Source organism: Dreissena polymorpha, chromosome 1, assembly GCF_020536995.1.
Source record: "Dreissena polymorpha isolate Duluth1 chromosome 1, UMN_Dpol_1.0, whole genome shotgun sequence".
Taxonomy (NCBI): domain Eukaryota; kingdom Metazoa; phylum Mollusca; class Bivalvia; order Myida; family Dreissenidae; genus Dreissena; species Dreissena polymorpha.
The window spans coordinates 89,044,604-89,068,066 of record NC_068355.1 but is presented as its reverse complement, the minus strand read 5'-3'; the positions used below and the strand labels follow the sequence as shown (position 1 = coordinate 89,068,066).

At 34.2% G+C, this 23,463-nt stretch overlaps 1 protein-coding gene across 2 annotated transcripts; it reads left to right on the top strand.

Annotated features, from left to right (window-relative positions):
- The first annotated feature begins 931 nt into the window (after window positions 1–931).
- On the top strand, window positions 932–18,907 carry LOC127839745 (cyclic nucleotide-gated channel rod photoreceptor subunit alpha-like). Of its 2 annotated transcripts, XM_052368141.1 has the most exons (14): window positions 932–1,077; window positions 4,623–5,589; window positions 9,125–9,183; window positions 10,736–10,797; window positions 11,011–11,099; window positions 14,696–14,795; window positions 15,186–15,340; window positions 15,979–16,065; window positions 16,209–16,305; window positions 16,465–17,192; window positions 17,351–17,464; window positions 17,635–17,788; window positions 18,026–18,133; window positions 18,245–18,907. In XM_052368141.1, exons 2-14 carry the CDS (start codon window positions 4,628–4,630, stop codon window positions 18,536–18,538), a joined length of 3,009 nt encoding a protein of 1,002 aa, XP_052224101.1. In that variant the 5' UTR covers window positions 932–1,077; window positions 4,623–4,627; the 3' UTR covers window positions 18,539–18,907. The 2 variants fall into 2 exon arrangements, with proteins under 2 accessions (XP_052224101.1, XP_052224095.1); XM_052368135.1 differs by lacking the exon at window positions 932–1,077 and having other exon boundaries at window positions 4,526–5,589.
- The last annotated feature ends 4,556 nt before the right edge of the window (window positions 18,908–23,463 follow it).

Below are 23,463 nucleotides of genomic sequence, written 5' to 3'. Positions count from 1 at the left end.
ATGCTGCATGTACATGTAAACAGCTTCGGTCACGTAACTATGTCATTGCATGTACTGTGCGTAGGCCTGGGAATACAGTTTTAATGGAAGTTTGTCAACGAAACTACCAAGACATTGACTCCATGGTATATATATATATATATATTATACTATTCAAATATATTTGAAACCATACAGACAAGTACCAAACAACAAAAACCTTACTATCCTCAGTCCATTCGTAGTACTACAACTAATATATAATTCCATATCAGTTGGATATTTATATGTCTTGATATAGCTCTATTGTGATGCTTTTCTTTAATCTGATCTGAAAAGTAAAGAAAATTATTCGCTAAAGACTAAAACCTTAAGATTAGAAGGCACATCACTAACGAGATTTACCATACATGACTTTTATTTGCTATATCTATAAAGCATGCCGAAAAAAACAAGAACATGAATAATGTTTTTCAGAAGAAATATTGCATATGTCAAGCCGTTGGTATAGGTCCATTCATTACCATACAGCTGACAAAGTATGTTTGTTTTTTTAAGTATGTTAGCTTAACTGGACCCATTCGTATAGGCGGCTGTACACCTGAACGGTGTATTTAGACTTTAATCTTGTTTTAAACGTCTGACATACATGTATATCAGTGTTAGATTTGTTATGTGTAATTATTAATAATAATAGTAATAACAACAAAATACTTGAATATAGACATTTCCTAAAAGAAACACTACTGTCGTTTAAATACTAATTATCCACTACTGAATGGGATGCAAATCGGATATCGACGTTACTGGTCATTACTGTATTAATGACAATGTTTGTACCTCCCGCGCACGGTCAGAAATCGGAAAAAAAAACAGCGCGCGAGTTCCGAATTAAACCTATTGTGGAATATTCCAGTAGCGATATCCATATTGGAAAATGATTTTCCGATACATAGCACAGTCGCTGACTGCGGAAGCAAGGGCCGACAGGTAGCGCTAGTTAACAGCTGAAACCGCGGACGCGCTGCCAATAGTCATGTGCTTGATTTACATTGTGATAACTGGTGACTGCAAGTTTTAAATAGTGATGTGCTAACTGTAAGTTTATACTATTTATTAAAAATATATGTATATGTATACATAATTTCGAAAAATCACCAACTATTATCTCTGAATGTGTATTTTTATTAACAATATTATATTAAATATGTATTTAATTCAATTTGATCGCAATATAATTTACCAGGTGTAAATATAAACATTAATATCATTTAATTGAATTTCTTTCTGTTTACAGGTATATAGTGTAGTTTGCTTTAAGAAAAGACTACAATATAAGTGCCAAATATATCATTTATAATCAAATGTTATCGATTTAACTTTTTTTAATATGTGTGTTACTTTAGAATATAATATAATGGAATATAACAGTGAGGAATATTTTAGATTATATAAGCCTAAACCTAACAATAAAATAAATAATGGACAATAAGTTGAACTTCCCTCGAATCAGCTAAAATGCTTTCCCCCATTAAAAAAAAATACATCCCTCATTTATTTACTGCACCGCTCCTATATTTGATTGCACTCCTCTGTTAGTTAGTTTTGCACTCCTCTGTTTTCTTTCTCGTTCCATCGACTTAGTAAGTCGTTCCCTAGACATAGCTAACTCGTTCCCTAGAGTTATTAAGTCGTTCCCTCGAGTTAGTATGTCGTGGGAACGAGATAGAAAAAGAGGAGTGTCATTTAGAAAAAGAGGAGTGCTTTAAAAAAAGAGGAGTGAATGTCACCTCTATCACTGTGCAACCGTACATATCAGCAAGAACGTGATTAGTGTGTTTATTTCGTATTCATATTCGCTCTTTATCTCGACTTTACTCGCTTCGAATTATTAACAGGAGCTGCAATGCTGTGACACGCCACTTTGTTTTTCACACGATTGCCCATTCTGTATAGGAGTGTAAACAAAAAATCACATTGATTTGTTATGAAGTTGTAGTTACAAAGCAAAACGTTTCGATTTTACAATAATATCATTTTGGTACCATCCTTTACAATATCATGAAAAGCTATCCAGAAAGAATGATTACCCTGGAAAACTTGCATTTTCTCAAGCTGAAACCAAGATATGAATATAAAAGAGGAATGTTTAATAATATTTAACTATCATTAAATTATGCCATAAATCAAATTTCGCTACTTAAAAGAAATTCATAACGACCGAGTTGTGTCCTATGAACAAATCGTCAAAGAATAATAGTGATTTCCAACATACAGTAGATGCTATTGTATCATTAGGTGAACAATGAGCCTATCACAGGGATAAAGGAGTTCAATGCGTGAAGTGTCGTTCCAGATTAGCATGTGCATTCTGATTACTTAAGGCATGCGCAGTCCCCACAGGCAAATCAGGGACGAATGTGTCCCGCTTGTATGTTCTTTTTTGTTTAAAGGAAATCTCTTTTAAACGAAAATCCAGAATAGTAGGAAAGTGTCGTCCTTAATTAGCCAGCGCGGAATGCTTGTGCATGAAGCCCTAAGAACGCCGCTCACTTTGATAAAACTCATATTTTTGTATTTTCTTGTGGCATCGATTGTGCTTAACGAGTTTCCTATTTTGTAATCATCAACCTTTTTTCGACGTGTATTAATTTTTAGACACATCGTTCAAGGGACAGATGTCAGCGCTTAGCAGTATTTGATCAGTGGACATTATTAAGGTTTCCAGCTGATCAAGTTAACACAACCGATAACGGTCATGATAACATGTGCGAAAACAATTATTGTAAAAGTTGCTAAATCGACAATAACAATCATCCTTTTTATCGAGCGTTGATTAAATGATGTTTACTAGCATTTGTGTTCTTAATATAACAGAACATAACAGTTCTATTCTGTTCTGTTTCTCTTAACAATGGTATGTCACTGTTTCACACACGTGTTTCTAAGTGCTTAGTTAACCAAATTAATATCAAACAGAAACTATTTTAATACAAAAAACTTTACACAAAATACATGTGAAATACTAGTAGTTCATTGCTACCAAGGTTCGCACTTACACTGATACATGGAGGATAAGAGGTTGATGTCCTTTTGTTGTTCAGTTTCTCAGGTAAGACTTAGAAAAAGAGAACGGCGAGGTATTCGGTCCGTTGTTTTCTTCGTGCCCGTAATCATCATCATCATCATCATCATCATCATCATCATCATCATCATCATCATCATCATCATCATCATCATCATCATCATCATCATCATCATCATCATCATCATCATCATCATCATCATCATCATCATCATCATCATCATTTTCATCAACATCATCATCATCATCATCATCGTCGTCGTCGTCGTCGTCGTCGTCGATAAAATTAAATATTTCACTTACCGTATAATACAATCAAGAAGACAAAATAATCTCGCTTCAAAAATAGAAGAAAAAAAACTGAATAAAGAGGGAATTTTTTAAAAACGAAACCAATCCCATGGGAAACATTTGAAATTTAAATAATGATAATTAATGTATTAAAATACACAAAGGTATGGAAAATGATATCTTTTTACTTAAACGAGCAGGTTTGCAATACAATAAGATTCCCTATAGGTTTTTATTTCCAAACAAAATGTTGCAGTTTTTTCTCTATAACTAGTTTTCAAACGAAAATTAGCACACATACTTCAACACTACTTAAAATGATAACTTTACATTAAAATCGAAAACCCATGGGTATTTTTTGAATTTATAAATTGGCCAAAAACCCATTGAATTATCTTTTTGCCCCATTTAAGTTAACGAAAACGAAACAAACCGAAATATTATGCACCTAAATAAATTGAAGACACATTTTTTTGTAAGCGAAAATTATAAAGTATTGGTCTCAAAGAAACATTTAAAAAATAAATCTATTTGACATGGGCACTCAAAAAAGAAATGGTAAATTATTTAGCAAAATTTTAGTTCCGAAAAGTGTTTTCAGGTGATCGTTTAAAGATGCGCCGGCGATAACGTTTTATAACGCAATACGCATTGAAAAAAACCCACAACAGCAACCAACTTATGCAACAACATGAGACTCGTAACATTAAACTACGATAACATTGAATCGTACATCATATCAACATAAAGAAAAAAAATCCTTAAACAGAATGAAAATCATCGTAGCGACAGCGTACAAGCCTTCTATGTATCCACGGCACTGCGCTTCCATTAGTTGACGTTGCTGACAAAACTACCTAATGGTCATGCACTTCAAAAGCTTGAATCCTGCTTTCTTTCAGCGAAAACGTTCAGTGTATTTAACTAGCGTCTAGAAAAAGGCCTTGGCAAACAGCGTAGACCCAGATGAGACGCCGCATGATGGGGCGTCTCATCAGGGTCTGCGCTGTTTGCTTAAATGAATTTCTGTAAGAAATATTCTAAATATAGAAATCAACATACTAGACATTCCTATTTTTGGGAAATAAATTGATCCAATTGAGAAGGATGGGAGAGTCGACTTGGCATAAATGGGTTAAAATATTTGTTGGTGTGTTTTGTTTCAGGAAATCATACAAGTTTTACAGAAATGAAACCTGAAACAAAACTGGAAAATTGAAAGTTAATAAATGATAATACAGTTATCGATTAAAAATGCTTGTTACAGAAGGAATGGCCCACGATGCGATTCAGATGAAAGGAATATTTACAGACAAGTCAGTGAACATGGCGGATACCATGGTAAATGAAGACAACGGACATGTAAAAGATGGCAACCACAATGCGAAGGATCGTTGGGGTAAATTGAAGTCTGCAATGTCAAACGCAAACACTTTACAGATAAAAAAGACTAGAAGAGTCCGCCGGGATGACTCATTTCTACGAAAGTTCTCTACGCGGCCTCAGTTTGAAAACTCTATTTCAGAGTCTGAGCAGCTCAGTGGCTCGATACATTCAGATAACAAGAAACACATTGCTGTAAAACCATTTGTAGTCCACCCTTCTGGTGACGTGATGTTCTATTGGCTGGGAGCTGTAACATTGGCAGTGTTGTACAATTTGTGGACGTGCATTGCTAGACAAGCATTTCATGAAATACAGAAACGACATGTACTAATCTGGTTGTGTTTAGACGGCGTTGCAGACTTTGTGTACTTGTTGGACATTGGTGTCCAGTTTCGAACTGGCTTTCTCCATCAGGGACTAATAGTGTACGACTATAAAAAGTTATGCAAGAATTATATAAACAACAAATGTTTTATAATAGACATTGTCAGCCTTGTTCCACTCGACTTACTTCAGTTTTATATTGGCATCCAACCGATGTTGCGTTTTCCAAGATTCTTGAAGGTGTACAGAAGTATCCGATTCATGCACATGTACGAATCCCGGACAGGGTATCCGAATCTGTTGCGGGTCGCTAACCTCTCTCACATTCTGTTCTTGGGATCTCACTGGTTCGCAGCATTTTATTATCTTATTTCTGAAGCAGAAGATTTCCAAGAAGGTTGGGCTTATCCCAAGCCAGAAGGCGTGTATGCACATGTAACACGGAAGTACCTGGCCTCGCTTTATTGGTCGACCCTGACACTGACCACCATTGGGGACTTGCCCCCACCGGACACAAACTGGCAGTAAGTGGGATATGTTTATAAAGGAATAGGAATATACAATCAAAAATTACACGTGGCAAGAGTATAAGTTTAAACCAACGTAAATGGCGTTAGTAGTATAGTCCGAAATGCAGACGTAATCGATGAATTCTGAACTTTATTTTGTCTACACTAAGTCTTAAAGGGGCCTCTTCACGTTTTAGAAAAATTGACAAAATTAAAAACAATTGTTTCGAAATCGCAAATTTTCGTTGTAGTTATGATATTTGTAAGGAAACAGTAAAACTGAACATTTATCATGCTCTAAAATAGCCATTATATGCATATGTTGATGATTTAAAAACCTGAAAATTATAAATCGCTGCAACATGAAACGATTGAATAATTTGGAGAGTTCTGTTTTTGTCGTGATTTTTTGTGATACTACGAGAATTGCTTAAATAAAGTTTAAAATACATCACACATTTTGTGAGCACCGATAGCCGAGTGGTCTACGCGATAGACTTTTACTTCAGAGTCAGTGGTTCGAGCTCAGTTCATGGTTACTGTTTTTCTTTCTTCTTTTTTTATTCTTGTTATTTTATTGAAGCTTTTAGATCCAATGTTCACATTTATCAATATAAAGCATTTAATGACAATCTGCAATACATGCCAAAATCTGTGAAAAGGCCCTTTTAACATGTGATGCCAATGTCCTATAGTAATTCTCACGAACATTCAATAGGTCTTGTCAAACATCCAAAATGTAATCGCAGTGTGCAAAAGCAATCTTACTGAATTATATTGTTTACGTAACGTTATACGCATATAAATCGTGCTAAGACCAACAAAACCGTGTAATGTAATAAAATTAACAACATTTTTGTACTTCCATGTCATAACCACAATGTAAAACGATTATGCTTTGATAAATTCGATTTATTTCAGACCGAGCTTTTGACACGGCACATGGAATTTGTCTTATAGTTTTTGTATAACATATGCATGCTGTCATAACAATTAAGGTTAAATAAGTTAAGTAGATCAAATAAATACAGTCACGCACGTGACCAACGCTAATATCACAAAAACACGCCGGTATAGATAGAGTAGTTGCCTTGTCAAGCCTAAGTCTGTGGGCATCTGCGTGGAAGTACCATGCAAGTTAGCCAAAATTTTTCGCTCTTAACCCATTCAAGCCTAGTGGACTCTTCCATCCTTCTAAATTGGATCAATTTATTTCCAAAATTAGGGATGTCTAGAATATTAATTTCTATATTTAGAATATTTCTTACAGAAATTCCTTTAAGAAAACAGCGCAGACCCTGATGTGACGCCGCATCATGCGGCGTCTCATCTGGGTCTACGCTGTTTGCCAAGTCCTTTTTTCTAGACGCTAGGCATACATGGGTTAAATGGTCAATCATCGATAAATTCCATGATTACTTGTATGACAATTACACACTAATATGTGTGCGAAGCTCTGCAAAATTAAACGAATGTGCTCGCAGATTTCTTTAACATGAAATAAATTTAATGCTATAAATATTTACCGATTTCATCGCATTTTATTTTGAAAATTTGTCAATAAGACTTCAATTAAAAATGTGGATTTTAGAGTTTCATTGTTTGAAGACATTTGTAGACTACTGCTTTTTTGTGGTAACTTTGAAGGGCGTAATTTTAATGGAAATAGCTTTTTAGTATCAAATACTCCAAGTGCAAATCCCTAGTGTCGAAATAATTACATGTCAATCGAAATGCATTTGTATGGAAATTTGTGAATTCTTTGCTATTTGCTCTCCAGAAACCGACTCGCAGCCCATTATGTTCTCGTTACTTTGTAAATGAGATATTGTAATGCAGTTACATACGCTACTGTCATCAGTAGGATAGAATGTATTAAGTATACAAGATAATAATTTCAATCAACAATTTACAGGTAATTTTGTTTAAGCGAGTTTATGATGATTATAATCTAAAGTCGAACACTGTTAAAGCTGACATATGCTCCTCGTTCTGGGAGAATAGGGCTAAATGCACGTGGGGTCAAGTGTCGTCCACGATTAGCCTGTGCAGTCCGCATAGGCGAATGAGGGTTAAGAATTTTCGCTTTATGAATATATTTGTTTGATAGTCTAATGTCAATGCGGAAAGCACAGGCTTATCTTGGATGAAATGTATACACAACAGTTGGAGATACCATATCCCATCGTTGAAACTGAAAAACGCATTTCGACTATCCCATTCTTTATGTGAGAAGACTATGTCACAAATAACGTTGGTGAACATCTGTAATCGAAATGTCAATAAGACATCAACCGTGCGGTTTCACGTAACGCGACTTTTCTATCAGGAATAAGAAATAACAAATAAGAAGACACTGTTCCAAAGAATAAAACAACAACAACCGAAAACGCGCATAAATATGACACGCAAGTCGTTTCGGCTCGGACAGACGTGTAGTCTTTTAAAATGACGTGTCATTTGTTTTCAACCTTATTTCAACCATTGATGTTTTTAACTTTATCGCACATGAGTAGTATACTCGGTCCAGATACAAGGAAAAAACATGAATTATTCCTTCGACTTGGGCTCGAACCTAAGACCATTTTTTTAGAAAATTCTTACGCATTGAATCTCGATCATCTTTTTTTGCACTGTTTTTAAACATAATTTAAGCGATTGCCATATTTCCGTTTTTAACGAAAACAATCGCAACGCTGTAAAGAATATCTACGTGTAGCGTTACGAAACAGTAGCGAAATTTCGCTCCGTTAATCCGCCGATTCAGTTCCTTTACTATGTGCAGTTTTGTGCGGAATTATCTGCTCTAAACTTAGTTTGTAATTCAACTTTGAATAATATAAGGGACACATGTAATTTGAGGCATATCTTATAATATTTTAAAGTTTAGTTTTGAAATCTTCAACTCAATTCAGATTTAGTGGTTTCTATTGCACTCATTATTTCGAACTTGAAGCACGCCATTTTGTAATGTTTTGAAAAACTCTCAAAGCCGTGTTAAAAAGCCAAAGTTAACATAAAATTTGGAGAGACCCTCCTGACGTCAGCCTCAAGTCTCAACATTATTCCGTATATGTTTCATGTCTGTGAGATATATAGACATGTAGCGTTGTATTTAAATGCCCACACAAGATAATTATGTTGACGTAAAGTGACATTATTTTGTAAGATTCAGTTGTGAATCATCTTGTGAATCAATTCAGAAGATCTTATGTCTAAATCAATACATTTTTTATTTCGTTAAACATATTATTGCTATACGGTTGCTGATGTGATTACGGTAAATATGAGTCACTTACATGCACGTTGATCCTTTACATGGGTGTATTTTTGTCTAATTGTGTGAAAAGTTAAAAGAAATATGACAAAACAAAGTTAACTCAAAGAGGAAACTGCTATTCATTTGAGTAGATGAATGTATTTCAAAATGTAATAGCATGGTGCAATTATGGATTATTCGCCTCATAATTTGTATTTTTATTGGTGCATGTGACTTTCGTCAGTTATTAACTTAAGTCAAATAATTCATTCTTTTGACTTTTGTTTTCAGATACACCTTTGTTATCGTGAGTTACTTGATCGGAGTGTTCATTTTTGCTACAATTGTTGGTAAGTCCATCACTTAATGTTTAAATATGTAGTTATAATAAATTAAAAAGCAAATGGCGAAGACAAATTTTGTATATGAACATGGCCAAATTGTTTTTCCGTTTGGATTCATTCTGTTATTTTCCGAAATCCAACTAACTAACTAACTAACTAACTAACTAACTAACTAACTAACTAACTAACTAACTAACTAACTAACTAACTAACTAACTAACTAACTAACTAACTAACTAACTAACTAACTAACTAACTAACTTAACTAACTAACTAACTAACTAACTAACTAACTAACTAACTAACTAACTAACTAACTAACTAACTAACTAACTAACTAACTAACTAACTAACTAACTAACTAACTAACTAACTAAAGAAAGAAAGAAAGAAAGAAAGACAGAAAGAAAGAAAAAAATATATAAATAAATATATAAATAAATAAAAATTATCACATGCCATACCATGTTTCCCATGTAATATAACCATTACGAATACTTTAATCTTACACATGTGTACTTTTTAAGCGTTTTCATTGGCTTATTTTCGTTTGATTGACCAATCGCATTTTGTTTTTTCGCTGAAATGACGTTGCAACGTCAAATGACGTCACGAAATGTAAACAACATTCGGGATTAATCATTATGTTTGCTTAAATATTTATTTAAATATTTATTTAATTTGCTCATTTAAAAGCATGTGATAACAAGAAATGTGTTTTTCAGAAACACTATGTCCCCTTTTGCGCCGCTTTGAATTATTTTTTTTTACCTTTGACCTTGAAGGATGACCTTGACCTTTCACCACTCAAAATGTGCGGCTCCATGAGATACACATGCATGTCTAATATCAAGTTGCTATCTTCAATATTGCAAAAGTATTCATAAAATGAGCGATTTTGTCCACATATATTTGACCTCTGACCTTGAAGGATGACCTTGACCTTGACCTTTCACCACTCAAAATGTGCAGCTCCATGAGATACACTTGCATACCATACATCAAGTTACTATCTTATATATTGAAAAAGTTATTGCAAATGTAAAAGTTGGAGCAAACAGACCAACAGACCAACAGACAGACAGGGCAAAAACAATATGTCCCCCACTCTAGTGGGTGGGGGACATAAAAAGATCTGACACTCGTAGTCATTTCATACCATATTTTATTAAACTCGTCCAGGAAATTCGTTAGTAAGCTCGCCAAAGGCTCGCTTACTAACAAAATTCCTGAACTCGGTAAATAAAATATGGTATGATATGACAACTCTTGCCAGATCCTATAGATATTAAAAATTGAAAATTTGGAAAAGAACAGAATGAAAATAAACGCTAACGGCAAAACAATTTGGGCCTGTTTATATAAAAAAATAGTGTCATCGCAATTTGCTTTATGATTTATAATAACAACACAATTACAGTTTCTTCCTATTCTGAATTTTGAAATAGCTTGTGCTAAGTGTGATACATTAATTTATTAAAATTTCATTTTATGTAGAACACAATCCACTGATTTAAATCATTATCTGCATATTTGTATACTTACACATATCTTACAGGCCAAGTAGGGAGCGTAATCACAAACAGAAATGCCAGTCGCCAAGAGTTCGAACGACTTTTGGTACGTAATGGTGATGAACTTTTGATTGCAGAATGCTAACATTTGCAATGCCATTTCAAGCCTTTTTCTATAACACACATTCATTTATTTATGTAATAGAAATGAGTTTGTTGTAGTAGTGGGCATTCACTTTTTCTGTTCTTTTTTGTTTATAAACGGATATTATTTTATTTTATCAAATTTCATTTAATTTGTATGCAAAATGATTTTTAGGATGGCGCAAAGTTTTACATGCAGATGCACAATGTGCCGTCCGACCTTCAAAAACGCGTACAGAGGTGGTACGACTATGTCTGGACTAGGTAAAAAGCATTCAAACTGCGTGTTTATGCTCCCCTTCGAAACATCGGGGGTATATTGTTTTGCTGGATGTCGATCGGTCGGACTGTCGGTCGGACTGTCGGTCGGACGGTCGGTCGGACTGTTGGTCGGTCTGTCGGTAGACCAGTTCGTTTCCGATCAATAACTCGTCAACAAATTGATCTATTTTTCTGATACTTCATTTATGCACTGACCTTGGACAGTATATGACTCCTATTGAAATTGGGGCCACTTGGACAAAGGTAAAGGTAACTGTCACAATAAGTATGAACATCTTTTGTGATCAATAACTCGTCAACGAATTGACCGATTTGCTTGATACTTCACACGTGCATTGGTCTTTGAAAGTAGATGACCCCCATTTAGATTGTGGTCACGAGGTCAAAGGTCAAGGTTACTGTCCCAATGAGTGTGAACATCGTTTCCGATCAATATTCCATTAAAGATTCGACGATTGGCTTTGGGTAGTAGATGAACCCTATCGACTTTGGGGTAACTAAGTCAAAAGTCAATGTCACTGTCACAATACGTGTGAAAAGCGTTTCCGATCAATAACTCGTCAACTAATTGAACGATTGACAGATTACTTCCCATATGCATTTTCCTTGGACAGTTAATGCATCCTATTGAAATTTGGGTCACTAGGTCGTATGTCTATGCCATTGCCATGAGAATCGTTTCCAATCAATAACTTGTAAACGAAATGACCGGTTGGTTTGATTTTGAAAATGTGCGATCACCTTGGGTATTATATGACCTATATTAAAGGAAGGGTCACTTTATCAAAGGTCAAGGTAACTGTCAAAATAACTGTGACAACCGTTTCCTATCAATAACTCGTCAACCAATCGACCGATTGGCTTTATACTTCCCATATACATTGACCTTGGACAGTAAATGACCCTATTTAAGTTGGGTCACTAGTTTAAAGGTCAATGTAACAATTAGTATGAAATTCGTTTCCGATCAATAACTCGTACAAACAATTGACCAACTGGCTTAATACTTCAAATGTGCATTGACCATTGACAATAGATGACCCCAATTCGCTAGGTCACTAATTCAAAGCCCTGTTTGGAGGGGGGGTGTGTGTGTAAATGTCTCCGATTCGGATTTCTTGTACCAAAAGCCATGATGGTATTAAAACATGAGCGTACAGTGTCGTCCCAGATTAGCCTGTGCAGTCCGAAACGGCACTTTCCGCATAAACTTGACTTTTCGCTAAGAAGAGACTTTCTTTAAACAGAAAATGCCATTTCAGCGAAAAGAGTCGTCCCTTATGAGTCAATATTGACTTCACAGGCTAGTTTGGGGAATGCAAAAGCATAAATGCATTTTTTTCCAAAGCGCGACTCATACATATCTTCTGTCTGCACGTGACAATGTCACACAGCTGACGTCACTACAAACCGTGTCGTCAACAGTGTGATGTTGTACCGTAATGAGAAAGTATTATCAAGAGACATATTTTACAATATAGCTTAGCATGACAAGACATCATTTTAATTCCAAATATCGGACTTCTTCAGTGAAAACAGAAATCTCCTAAGAAAATCCCTTCAAACAGTGGATGCAGACAATGTAACGTTTTACCGAAAGCGAACCCGTCCTTCGATATCAATTCCCTCGCGATGTATCTAATCAGACTAACAAATTATATCTGTACATGCGCCATATCAGGGCATTTGTATGCCAAACGATTTTGTGTCATGAGTAAAAAGAGACTGCGAGAGAATACACTCACAATGTTCAATCCGTCTCGCTTAAAGATCTTTAAAAGTGCTAGATTCAAGATTTTATTTTTAAAATAATAAGTGAATTCTTTTTAGTTCAAAGTATGTTACGTATATGATACAGTCGTATTATTTAATTCCCAACGTACTTTACTTAATAAATAGACTTCCGATGACTTCCTCTCCTTCAATTCCAATTTTCAATAAACTGGGCTGGTTGTCATTTGAAAATAAGTGTACATTTCTTGTTGGGACTATAGTGTACACAGTTCTAGATGGCTCAATGCCTCCTTATTTTGATAAAGTTATTTTTGTATCGAATAACAATACATACTCTCTTAGGTCCACCACCCACAACGATTTATCATCTGTCGCATTTAAAACCAATAACGGAAAGCGTACTTTTGCCTATTGTGCGAGCAATATATGGAACTTTATTCCAAATAATATAAGACAAGCAATAAGACAAGCACCTACAATTATTTCCTTTAAACGGCACTTAAAAAATCATTTGCTACAAACGCAACACTTGTTTTGATATGTATCTATTAAAATACCGTTTTGGGGTATTTTTTGTTGTTCCTCTTTATGCTTTGTGATTGTTGTGATAAAAAATGAAATAACCATCATTATTATTATTATAATTATTATTATTATTATTTAATATATAATAATAATAATAATACTAATAATAATAATTAATATAATAATAATAATAATAATAATAATAATAATGATAATATAATAATTATAATATATACTAATAATATTATTATTATTATAATATTCATTATTTTTTTATTATTATTCTAATTTATTCTTATTATTTATTTTATTATCTTATTCTTCTTACTTTTTTCTTATTCTTCTTCTTTTTTCTTCTTTTCTTCTTCTTTCTTCTATTGCTTCTTCTTCTTCTTCTTGTTATTATTCTTCTCTTATTCTTCTTCTTTTATTATATTATTTTTCTTATTTTTTATTTGTTTTGCATTATTTTTTATATTGTTGCTTTTGTGATTATTTTAAGGCTGATTGCAGTATGCTAGACATAGTTAAGTTGTATATTTACATCTACGTGTTTTTGAAGACCACATTGTAAAAAAGAAATGTTATTTATTAATGTGTTATCTTCATGAAATAAAGTTATAATTATTATTAGTAGTAGTATTATTATGGCTCAAAGTCTCGAAGACCGACACAAAAGCGTGGAGCAATCCGAACTTCGTGCCCTACGAGTTCTTCTATATTGTATTTACTTACAATTGTAATATATCATATTTGAATCTTTAGTTTGTTAATTGCATTTTAACGTTATATTTGGATCATGGTCACAAATTTGATCGGTCGGACAAAGCGTTGTCGTTTTGAGAATGAGTTAATAATAACATAACTTCACTATTATTACACCCACAGGTGGTTAGCGTGTGGCTATGATATTAATTAGTGAAAACATCATTTTGAATGATAAATAATCAAATTATAACGAACAATCAACTTTTCTGGGGGCAAAAATTCACTATCGAATATATATATAACAAGGTATTCAACTCGAAATCACCCGAAAACAGAGTGCATCGCTTTGAAAAGCCATTACTTCATCAATTTTGCAGCGATTTTCACAATCTCTGTCTTATTCAACGCATAAATGAATTTCCTTTCTGGAAATGTACATGTCTTGCAATATTTTTACAAATACTGGGTCAACTTTTAAGAAATAACACGATACACAACTCGCGTGACCTACTTGAGAGCGATCAGACTAACATGTGAATGTTATGATTTAACCCCCAAAACCACAACAAAAACACTAAGCATAACAGTACTCGTCTCATGGTTGGTTACAGAGGACGTTTGAATTGCCATGACATCAACTCCCTGGGCCTCCTTCCTGACAAGTTGAAGACAGAATTAGCATTACATGTGAACCTCGGAACGTTGAGAAAGGTAGATTCACCGTGCCATATGATTTGTTATGCTCTTTATGTTATCCTTGGTTCCCGTATAAACATATGTTTATTGAAACATAAATTCACTCAATAAATGTACATGCTTAAACTGATGCCCAGAATGCAGATCGTTAATAAGAGAGCATACAACGTTTTTATCATTACCCATTTTATAGAGAATAAAATATCATATATAATTAAATATAACATGACAAAATACTTATTCTATTTGCATATTCGCCTATGAAGTTAATGGTATGGTGCAATACTATATATATATATCACATATATAGTCTTTGTAATGGACGGGGAAACGATTTACAATACCAGGCCGTACGGTAATTGTAATGTACCCAAATAAAACGTTCATTCTAATTTGGTATTTAAGGTGACGATATTTCAAAAGTGTAAACCAGAATTCCTACACGACCTGATGTTGAAGATGAAAGCTTACATTTTCACACCCGAGGACTTGATATGCAGGCGGGGTGAAGTGGCGAGAGAGATGTTTATTATCGTAGACGGCGTCGTGGAAATAATGGGGTATTAACTAATTGGTTGGCATGCTGCGAAATGGGCAATAAGCAACACTCTCAGAAAATGGAGCTTAATGTATGTTTGTTAAAGGTCTTCATGAGTATCCTGTTCCGTCCGATCAAGCTAGTCGGGAACGACACCTTGCACATAAACTTGATTGTCGGTAAAAAAAGACACTTCCATTAAACGAAAAGTATCATAAAAGCGGAAAGTGTTGTTCCTGCTATTCATATGATGACTGCGCAGTCCATTCTGTGACGATAATTAACGCAGGTGCATTAAGTCCAGTTTTCACAGAGCGTGGCTTATATATTAAACGTCTCGAAAGTTTGACATTCAGTTGTCAAACATACTTAAACAAAATAATGTTACTTGCATTGTCTTAAATTGTTTATAGCTTTCTACGAATACAATCCGCACTTCAACGGGTTTTACAATCGTTTATGACATTTTTGACTCATGCATTATTATACGAACGAATTTCCGCTAAACAATTTACTTTTCCATTTAAATAAACTGCAAAACGCAATCATACCTTGTTGTGCGATATTATAGAGACATGATAGCGCTATTACAAAGCACTTTCACACTCTATTTTAGTGTCGCGACATGCAAGAGACTATGCTAAACTTAATACATTACAGGGATAAAGGCACAGTTTTGACGCAGATGAGCTCAGGGGACTTCTTTGGAGAAATAGGAATATTAAACCTAAACGATGGAGTAAACAGGTGATTAGATAACACTGTAATTTTACCAGCACTGTTTGTATCCAATGCATTTTGTATTTAAGAAAAAGTATACCCACACCTTCAATCGGAAATAGTCATTTATAGCATATGCATATTTGTTTACTTTACATCCCCTATTTCAGACGCACTGCAGATGTGAGGTCTGTGGGTTACTCCGAGCTGTTTGTGCTGTCAAGGGAAGACGTTCTGGGCGCACTTAAGGAACACCCAGACGCAGAGGTACCACAGAGTGTATTGTGACATTACATAGTACTGCGTGTAGAATTGTCATATTTCATTAAAACTAAAAACTACAGCTATTATTATTCTGCAGTGATCAAATACAAAACAATTTCTCGTTTTTTAATACGTACCGTATATCACCATTCTTCTTTGTAGGTAATAATCCGCGAATATGGACATAGGCGTTTGAAAGAAACTGAAAAACACCGCCAACAAGCTCGGAGCGCCCCAGGATCGCCAGACTTGGTTCAAGTGAATGGAACAACAAATAAAATCCACAGTAAAACGGACATGTCGTCCAGAAAGTATTTGAATAAGTTAAAAAAAATGCCTCCAGGAGTAAGAAAATTCTTTAGTCTTAAAAGCAGGTGTTTCTCAAAGGCTTCACATTACACTCAAAATGGGAAATGGGCATACCACTCTTCCATTAAAAACGCGTTCTACGGAGAAACGTCCAACAGAGGCGTTGACAATTTAAACAGAGGTCAAAAACCGGCGGGACCTTTAGATATTGAACAGGACCGAGAGCAAAATGATGTTACAAAATCAAAACCTCCGTGCAGCCCTAAAATCGCAGATTTGGTGCTATCCATATTCAATAAGACACGGCGCAGAAGTGGCTATAGCTCTGTAGAGACGGATGACAATGATAATGAAGCAATAGAGAAAGAAAGGCATTCGAACCCGATGACCAATTCGGCCGAAGACTACACCGGTCCTCTAGCAAATAGTTTTTCTCAGGAAAAAAGGAGTCTGTCAAACATCACAAACTCTCGAAATTTATCATTTAATAGTAAAACCAATCGCGATTTTAGCAAGAAATCTTCCCCAGTCAGTTCTGCCCCGAGTATAATTCTAACACAGGACACTGACGATACATCAAGGTAAAACACTTATTGTATTCATACTTAATTTATGGTAGAATTTCGTTTACAACAAATTTATTTTTGGCGAAAAAAGTGTACAACTATCAGAAAAAAACGAGTAAATATGGTGCGACATAAATTCTTTAACTGTATGCTTAATAAATTTACAATTACAGCAGCGAAAGTGACGAAGAGATTCCTCGTGCTCCTTCTACACAGTTCAATCATCCTAAGAGGTCGTATGCTAGGAACAGCATTCCTTGTGCCATGCCAGTGGACTCCTGTGATCGGTAATGCCAGCATAGCCGCACAGTTTTGACTCTGTTGCTAAATTGAAATAAATTCCAGTACGTATTAGGGTACAATACAGCAAACAACAATCTTATAAACATAATAAAATCGTCGTATACTTATTAAGATAAGATACCTATTCAAATAGTCGCTGTTTTTTTGTATTTAGGAACACACCTACAATGTCTCCGCGGAAATACAGCATACCCCCTCGTCTTGACCTACCGATCGACGTGCATCCATTCCGTAGAGGTTCGGTACACAATACGTCAGACATACAACTGTGCCTGGAGGGGTTGAAATTTCACATAGAAAACAGACTGGTGCGTATACCTTCTTTATTGAAGCGATGTTACATATATATGCTTTTATGAATATATGTGTAAAGTGAAAGATTAACGTGTATCGAAAACATGGCTTCTCTTATTCTAAAATAACCTGGCAATAGTTTTAAGGTAGCGGCCTAGACAACAGTTCATACCCTAAAACTGATCTTTTCGATGATATCTTCATCGAATGCAAATACATATACTAAACGTAGTGAATGTACTTATTCGCAGGATTTGCTGGAAGCATCATGTAAAGACACCAAACTGTTGCTTAAAAAGTCCATGGCGGCCCAAGAACAGTTCATGACTCTTATCATGAACTCGATAAAGACGGAGAAGGTATAGCCCACCATTGCGAATTGTGCGTGAATGTGACTTTTTGTTTAACAGAAATCTTAAAATAAGTTAAATACATAGATGAGTGTACCTGTGTTTTGTGTTTACTTATAGAATACGGTATCCGGGTCACCAAGTTATAAAGTATTGCCTGATCACAATGAGATGCGACGAAGTCAAGACTTAGCAGAACATGTGGAGAAACAAAGTATTAAAACTAATGAAGAAGATGCGTCTTGCAATCGGCCAACTGCGGACAAATATGCGATAACATACAACGAATCTGGAGATGGTTTCTCTACGGTTCATAACATACAGTGTAGAATCAAAAAGATAGACAGCTCTAACAATGATGATCCGTACAAATCTGGGAACTCTGCTTCCGAACTCTATATAACTCACTTGTAAAACAATGTTTTACCTACTGTGACATACTTTATTGTTTGAGCAAATGCTATGGTTAATCCCCGTATTCATAGTGCAAAACGCCGCAATAAAAGATGTTGATCGGAACATGTTTCCGTTTGTGAATCAGTAATGTACTGAGAAACACATACAGATAGTATGTTCACATAAAAAAGAACCGGATTTCACTTGATCGAAGCTCTTATTCCATTTAAACTTGTATATAACACTACCGAGGCTTAATTGCCGCTGCAAAATATACATATGTATATCATTTAATTGTTCGCCATATTATTCGGTAAAAGACAACCTTTTGTATGTTATTGTGTACGTGTCATGTGTAAGGCATTTTGAATAAACGCTCGATCTTTTCACTTGTTTTTGGTCCGCCCAGACATGTTCATTGTTTTTGGCACATCAGGCTTTTATGTAGATACAATTTGATCATTAGTCAGTGTATGCATTTACGATCATATCTTTACTACTTTTAAATTATTACAATGTAATAGTTGATAGATCAACATGTTGTTTGTTACGGGTACTTAGGCAATACATTACAATACATGTAATTGGATTAATTTTATTATCATGTTATTGTTTACATTCTGTGTCGCATCAATGATGTTTTTACCAAGGTAGTAAAAAGGTTGAACGGATCCATTTTAGATTGATAAAGAGTTTGGATACACATTTTGATAAAACATCGAAAGCTACACCGTAAAATCAAAGTGGTATCCCATCTCCGCATTTCGTCCTCGGGACGACGAATGTGTAAGTGTCTTTAACTGGGGTAGATACCAATGGAGGTATGACGGAACAATTACTATATTGGCTTGTCGTATTGAAACTTTGTTGCAAGTTACGATTAAAAATGGAATTTTGTCAAAAGATGCCGAAATAGTTTGGTTCAAACCCAAATTTCGACTTCTTTGGTTTCGGAGAAATGCAAGTCATAAACCATAATGACATGATCACTTTAGTGTCCTAATAAGGGAGACAAGTATTTCTTCTCAGTCATTTTCTACAGTATAACACTTCCATAATCTAAAATTAGTTTTAGATAATCATTTTAATACATATGACATTTTAAAGAATACATTTTATTAACAAATGAGATGTCTACTGTTGAGTCAGGACTTGATCCAACGCGGTGACCCAACTTTTATCGTTTTTGTAATTGATGTTGTGTTATATCTTTCGTCTGCATTGTATATGCAAATATCCGCTTGTTTTTAATGAAAGGCTAGCACGGTTAAATAGGAATTTCTATCCTGGTAATGTTTTGGAGTTTGATTATTACTATATATTTGTATCAGATTTAGCGATAAAATGAATCAGATTTAGAAGTATTTGACATCAAACATGTTGTGTTCATATTCTTTTCTTCCTTCGAAGATTGGACAAGGTATTGAAGATCTTCAATTTCATAACAACAGATCAGGACCGTTTAGAACCGAGGTCAAATCAGGGGCATAAACTCGCACAGATGTTGTGGGTATAATTTCCATGCTCAGTCGCCTAGAAAATGATCGCCAATGTTATGAACAAAACGGGGGGTAGGTGAGTCTAACGGTCTTGCCGATAGATTAGTGGGTGTGTAAATGTCTGCCCTGTTATGATCAATAATAAAGCACTGAAATGACGAATTGTCATTTACATTACTCGAATCTGCTTTCATTTATCAGACTATTCAGAGATTTGAATACTTTGGATACGAAATTTAACTGTTCTTATCCAGCGATAATAGGCGCAAACAGCATTCGACTTGTTAAATGTTTTGTTGAAAAGATATTGCAGTAGAAAGACAAACAGCTATCAATAGTTTTAAAATTATCGATATCAATACTTATATGCTGGTCAGAGGTCATTTAAACTTGGACATTTGAGACCAAAACTATGAACTTGATTGCTAGAAATGTTACTCGCAATATTTTACAGATCGTCAAATGAAATCGTGAGGCTATAAAATTAATCAAGGCTTGTGCAAGTGCAAGCTAAGGATCTAAATGCAAATAGTATTATATATAAAGAACAGATAGAACAAAACTTAAAAGTTTATTTCACTTATTATTATTATTATTTTTTGTTCTTTTTTTATTCAATATAATACATAAAATGTTTCGATGTTTTCACCGCAGAAGTCACACAGATTTGAGTTAGATAATTTGCATTTAAACAGATATTTATTTGTAGCTATAATTCTATGGATGTATTTATATTGAAAATTTCTCAGTGTGCTTTCAATAGTTGCTTTATATGGCATGGCAAATATGTGTTTCCAATTAAGTTCATGTTCTCGAAAAGGACTTGCCATTTATTTTGGGTTTTGGAGTTTTCTGTAGGGTTTTTAATTTGTAGTGTGTAAAATATTTTATTCGTTTTGTTTTTTCTTCCAAGTATGTTTTCTGCGAATGTTGTTTGAGTAAATGGTGTATTATTTGTATTGATTTCAGATTTAATATGTATGGGTATGCTTTTGATTAGTGTGTAGTACTTCAGAAAATTATTTGAAGGTATTCCGTATATGTAGCATATATCATCAAAAGAGTAGAAATCCTTAATTCTGTAGTCATATAATTGGTCGACATATTTAATGCTTCGTTCAAACCAATCTTTATAGAAAAACGTCTTATTGTTTGAAGTTATGTCTTTATTGTTCCATAAAATAGTTTTACTGCTGGTTTGGGTTTCTAGGTTATGAGTGACATCACTCCATGCTGATTTCGATGAGGTACTTCACAAAGTCCAATTGGACATCGGGTGAGAACATCAGACTGAAATGTGTTTTCGTTTGCAATTTCATGTAAGATAGTATTGCTGATGTTACATTCAAAGAGTAAGGAGTCACCATATTTTTTTAGGATTTTCTGGTAGAATGATTTCCATTTACTCGTATTGGTATTATCTAGGTATCTTTTAACCCAGCTGCATTTGATTGCATTCAAGAATGAGTAAATGTTCGCTAATTGGATACCTCCATTTTCTACAGATTGAATTAACTGAGTTCGTTTTATTTTATCAGGCTTACCGTCCCAAATGAAATTAAATATTGCTGATTTTATATCGTTAATAACATCATTTGGTGGACTTGGGAGAACTGTTAATACATAAATTAATTTAGGAAGTGCAAACGTTTTCAATATTGTGTTTTTTCCGATTAGTGTAAGTTAACGGTGATGCCATGATTTTAAGCAGTTTTTAAAATTCTGTAATTTAGGTAGTATGTTTTTGAGAACTGTATCCTTTTCATTATTTGTGAAAGTAATTCCTAACGTTGTGGCTTCATCGGATGTCCAATTAAATTTCATTTCTTTTTTATATAGGACATTACTTTGTTTTAATTTACCTACTCGTAGCACAGAACATTTACTTTTGTTTAGTTTAAGACCCGATGTCATTCCGTAAAGGGTTAGTGACTCTATTAGGTTATGGAAAGAATCGTAATTGTCGTTTAAAAAATAAGTTGCATCGTCAGCAAATAGGGACTGTTTTATATCTTCATCAGGTTCTAGTGATATGCCTTTTATGTGTTTATTTGATTGGATGGGATGTGATAGATACTCGATGCAAATAATAAATAGCGATGATGAGAGTGGACATCCTTGTCGAACCCCTCGTTCGATGTAAAAACTGTTTAAAAAGAAGCCATTGTTAATGATTATACTGTTAATATCGGTATAGAATAGTTTGACCCATTGAATGAGACTTTCACCAAAGTTCATATTATCTAAGCAAGAGAACATAAATGAATGATCAAGCGAATCGAATGCCTTTTCAAAGTCTGCAAAGAATATTAGACTAGGATTGTTTGAATTGTTGAAATAGTTTATGCATTCTTGGATAAGACGAACGTTTTCACCAATGTAACGTCCTTTTATGAAACCAGATTGAGATTTTGAAATGATTGATGGTAATATTTTTTCTATTCTGTTTGCTATACTTTTAGTTGCAATTTTATAATCATTGATTAGTAAACTAATCGGGCGCCAGTTTGATATGGATTCTAAGTTTTTTCCAGGTTTTGGATAAGTGATATAATACCTTTTTTTGTAGCGTAGTTAAGTTTTTGTTTTTAAATGAATAGTTAAGTGAATTAATTAGATGTGTTTTTTTATATCATTCCAGAATATTTTATAAAATTCGATTGTGATGCCATCAGATCCTGGGCTTTTGTTATTTTGCATTTCTTTTAGGGCTAATCCACATTCGTATTCATTAAGCAAGCCGTCGCACAGTTGTTTTTCCTCTTGGTTTAATGCGTGATGTGTATTTTTAAAAAGGGTGTTATTTTCAACATTTTTTCTTTTATAGAGGGTTTCGAAAAATAAACGTTGTTCTTCTAGTATTTGAGTTATGTTTGTTATATCTTTGCCATTGACTACTAATTTGTGTATAGTCTTTTGTTCACTTCTACGTTTTTCAATATTTTTGAAGTATTTTGTATTTTTTTCACTGTGTTCAACATGCTGTGCACGTGCTATTAGTATTATTCCATTGAGATGTGTATGCTAGATTCCATCTAATATTTGTTTTTTTAATGTTATTTCATTTTCAATGTCGGTGGTATCTTTTGTGTTTGTTTGATGCAATTGTTTTTCAAGTGTTTCAATGGTTTTGATGGTTTCAGTTTCAAGTTTGTGTGTTTCTTTTTGTTTAAATGATGTGTATCTAATTGCTGTGTTACGTATATTTCCTTTAATTACTTCCAATAAGGTGTTTGGGTTGGCATCTTTATTATTTTGAACTTTATTTAATATTTCCTGTTTTATTTGTGTTTGATATTGTGTATCCAATAAGATGCTGTTGTTAATTTTAAAGTATCCTGGGTCTCTTTCAGATTGTATATTGTGCAGTTTAAGTTCAACTAGAGAGTGGTCAGTCATAAATCCTTGTTTAATGTTACATGTGTCGATAATGTTGCAAAGAGA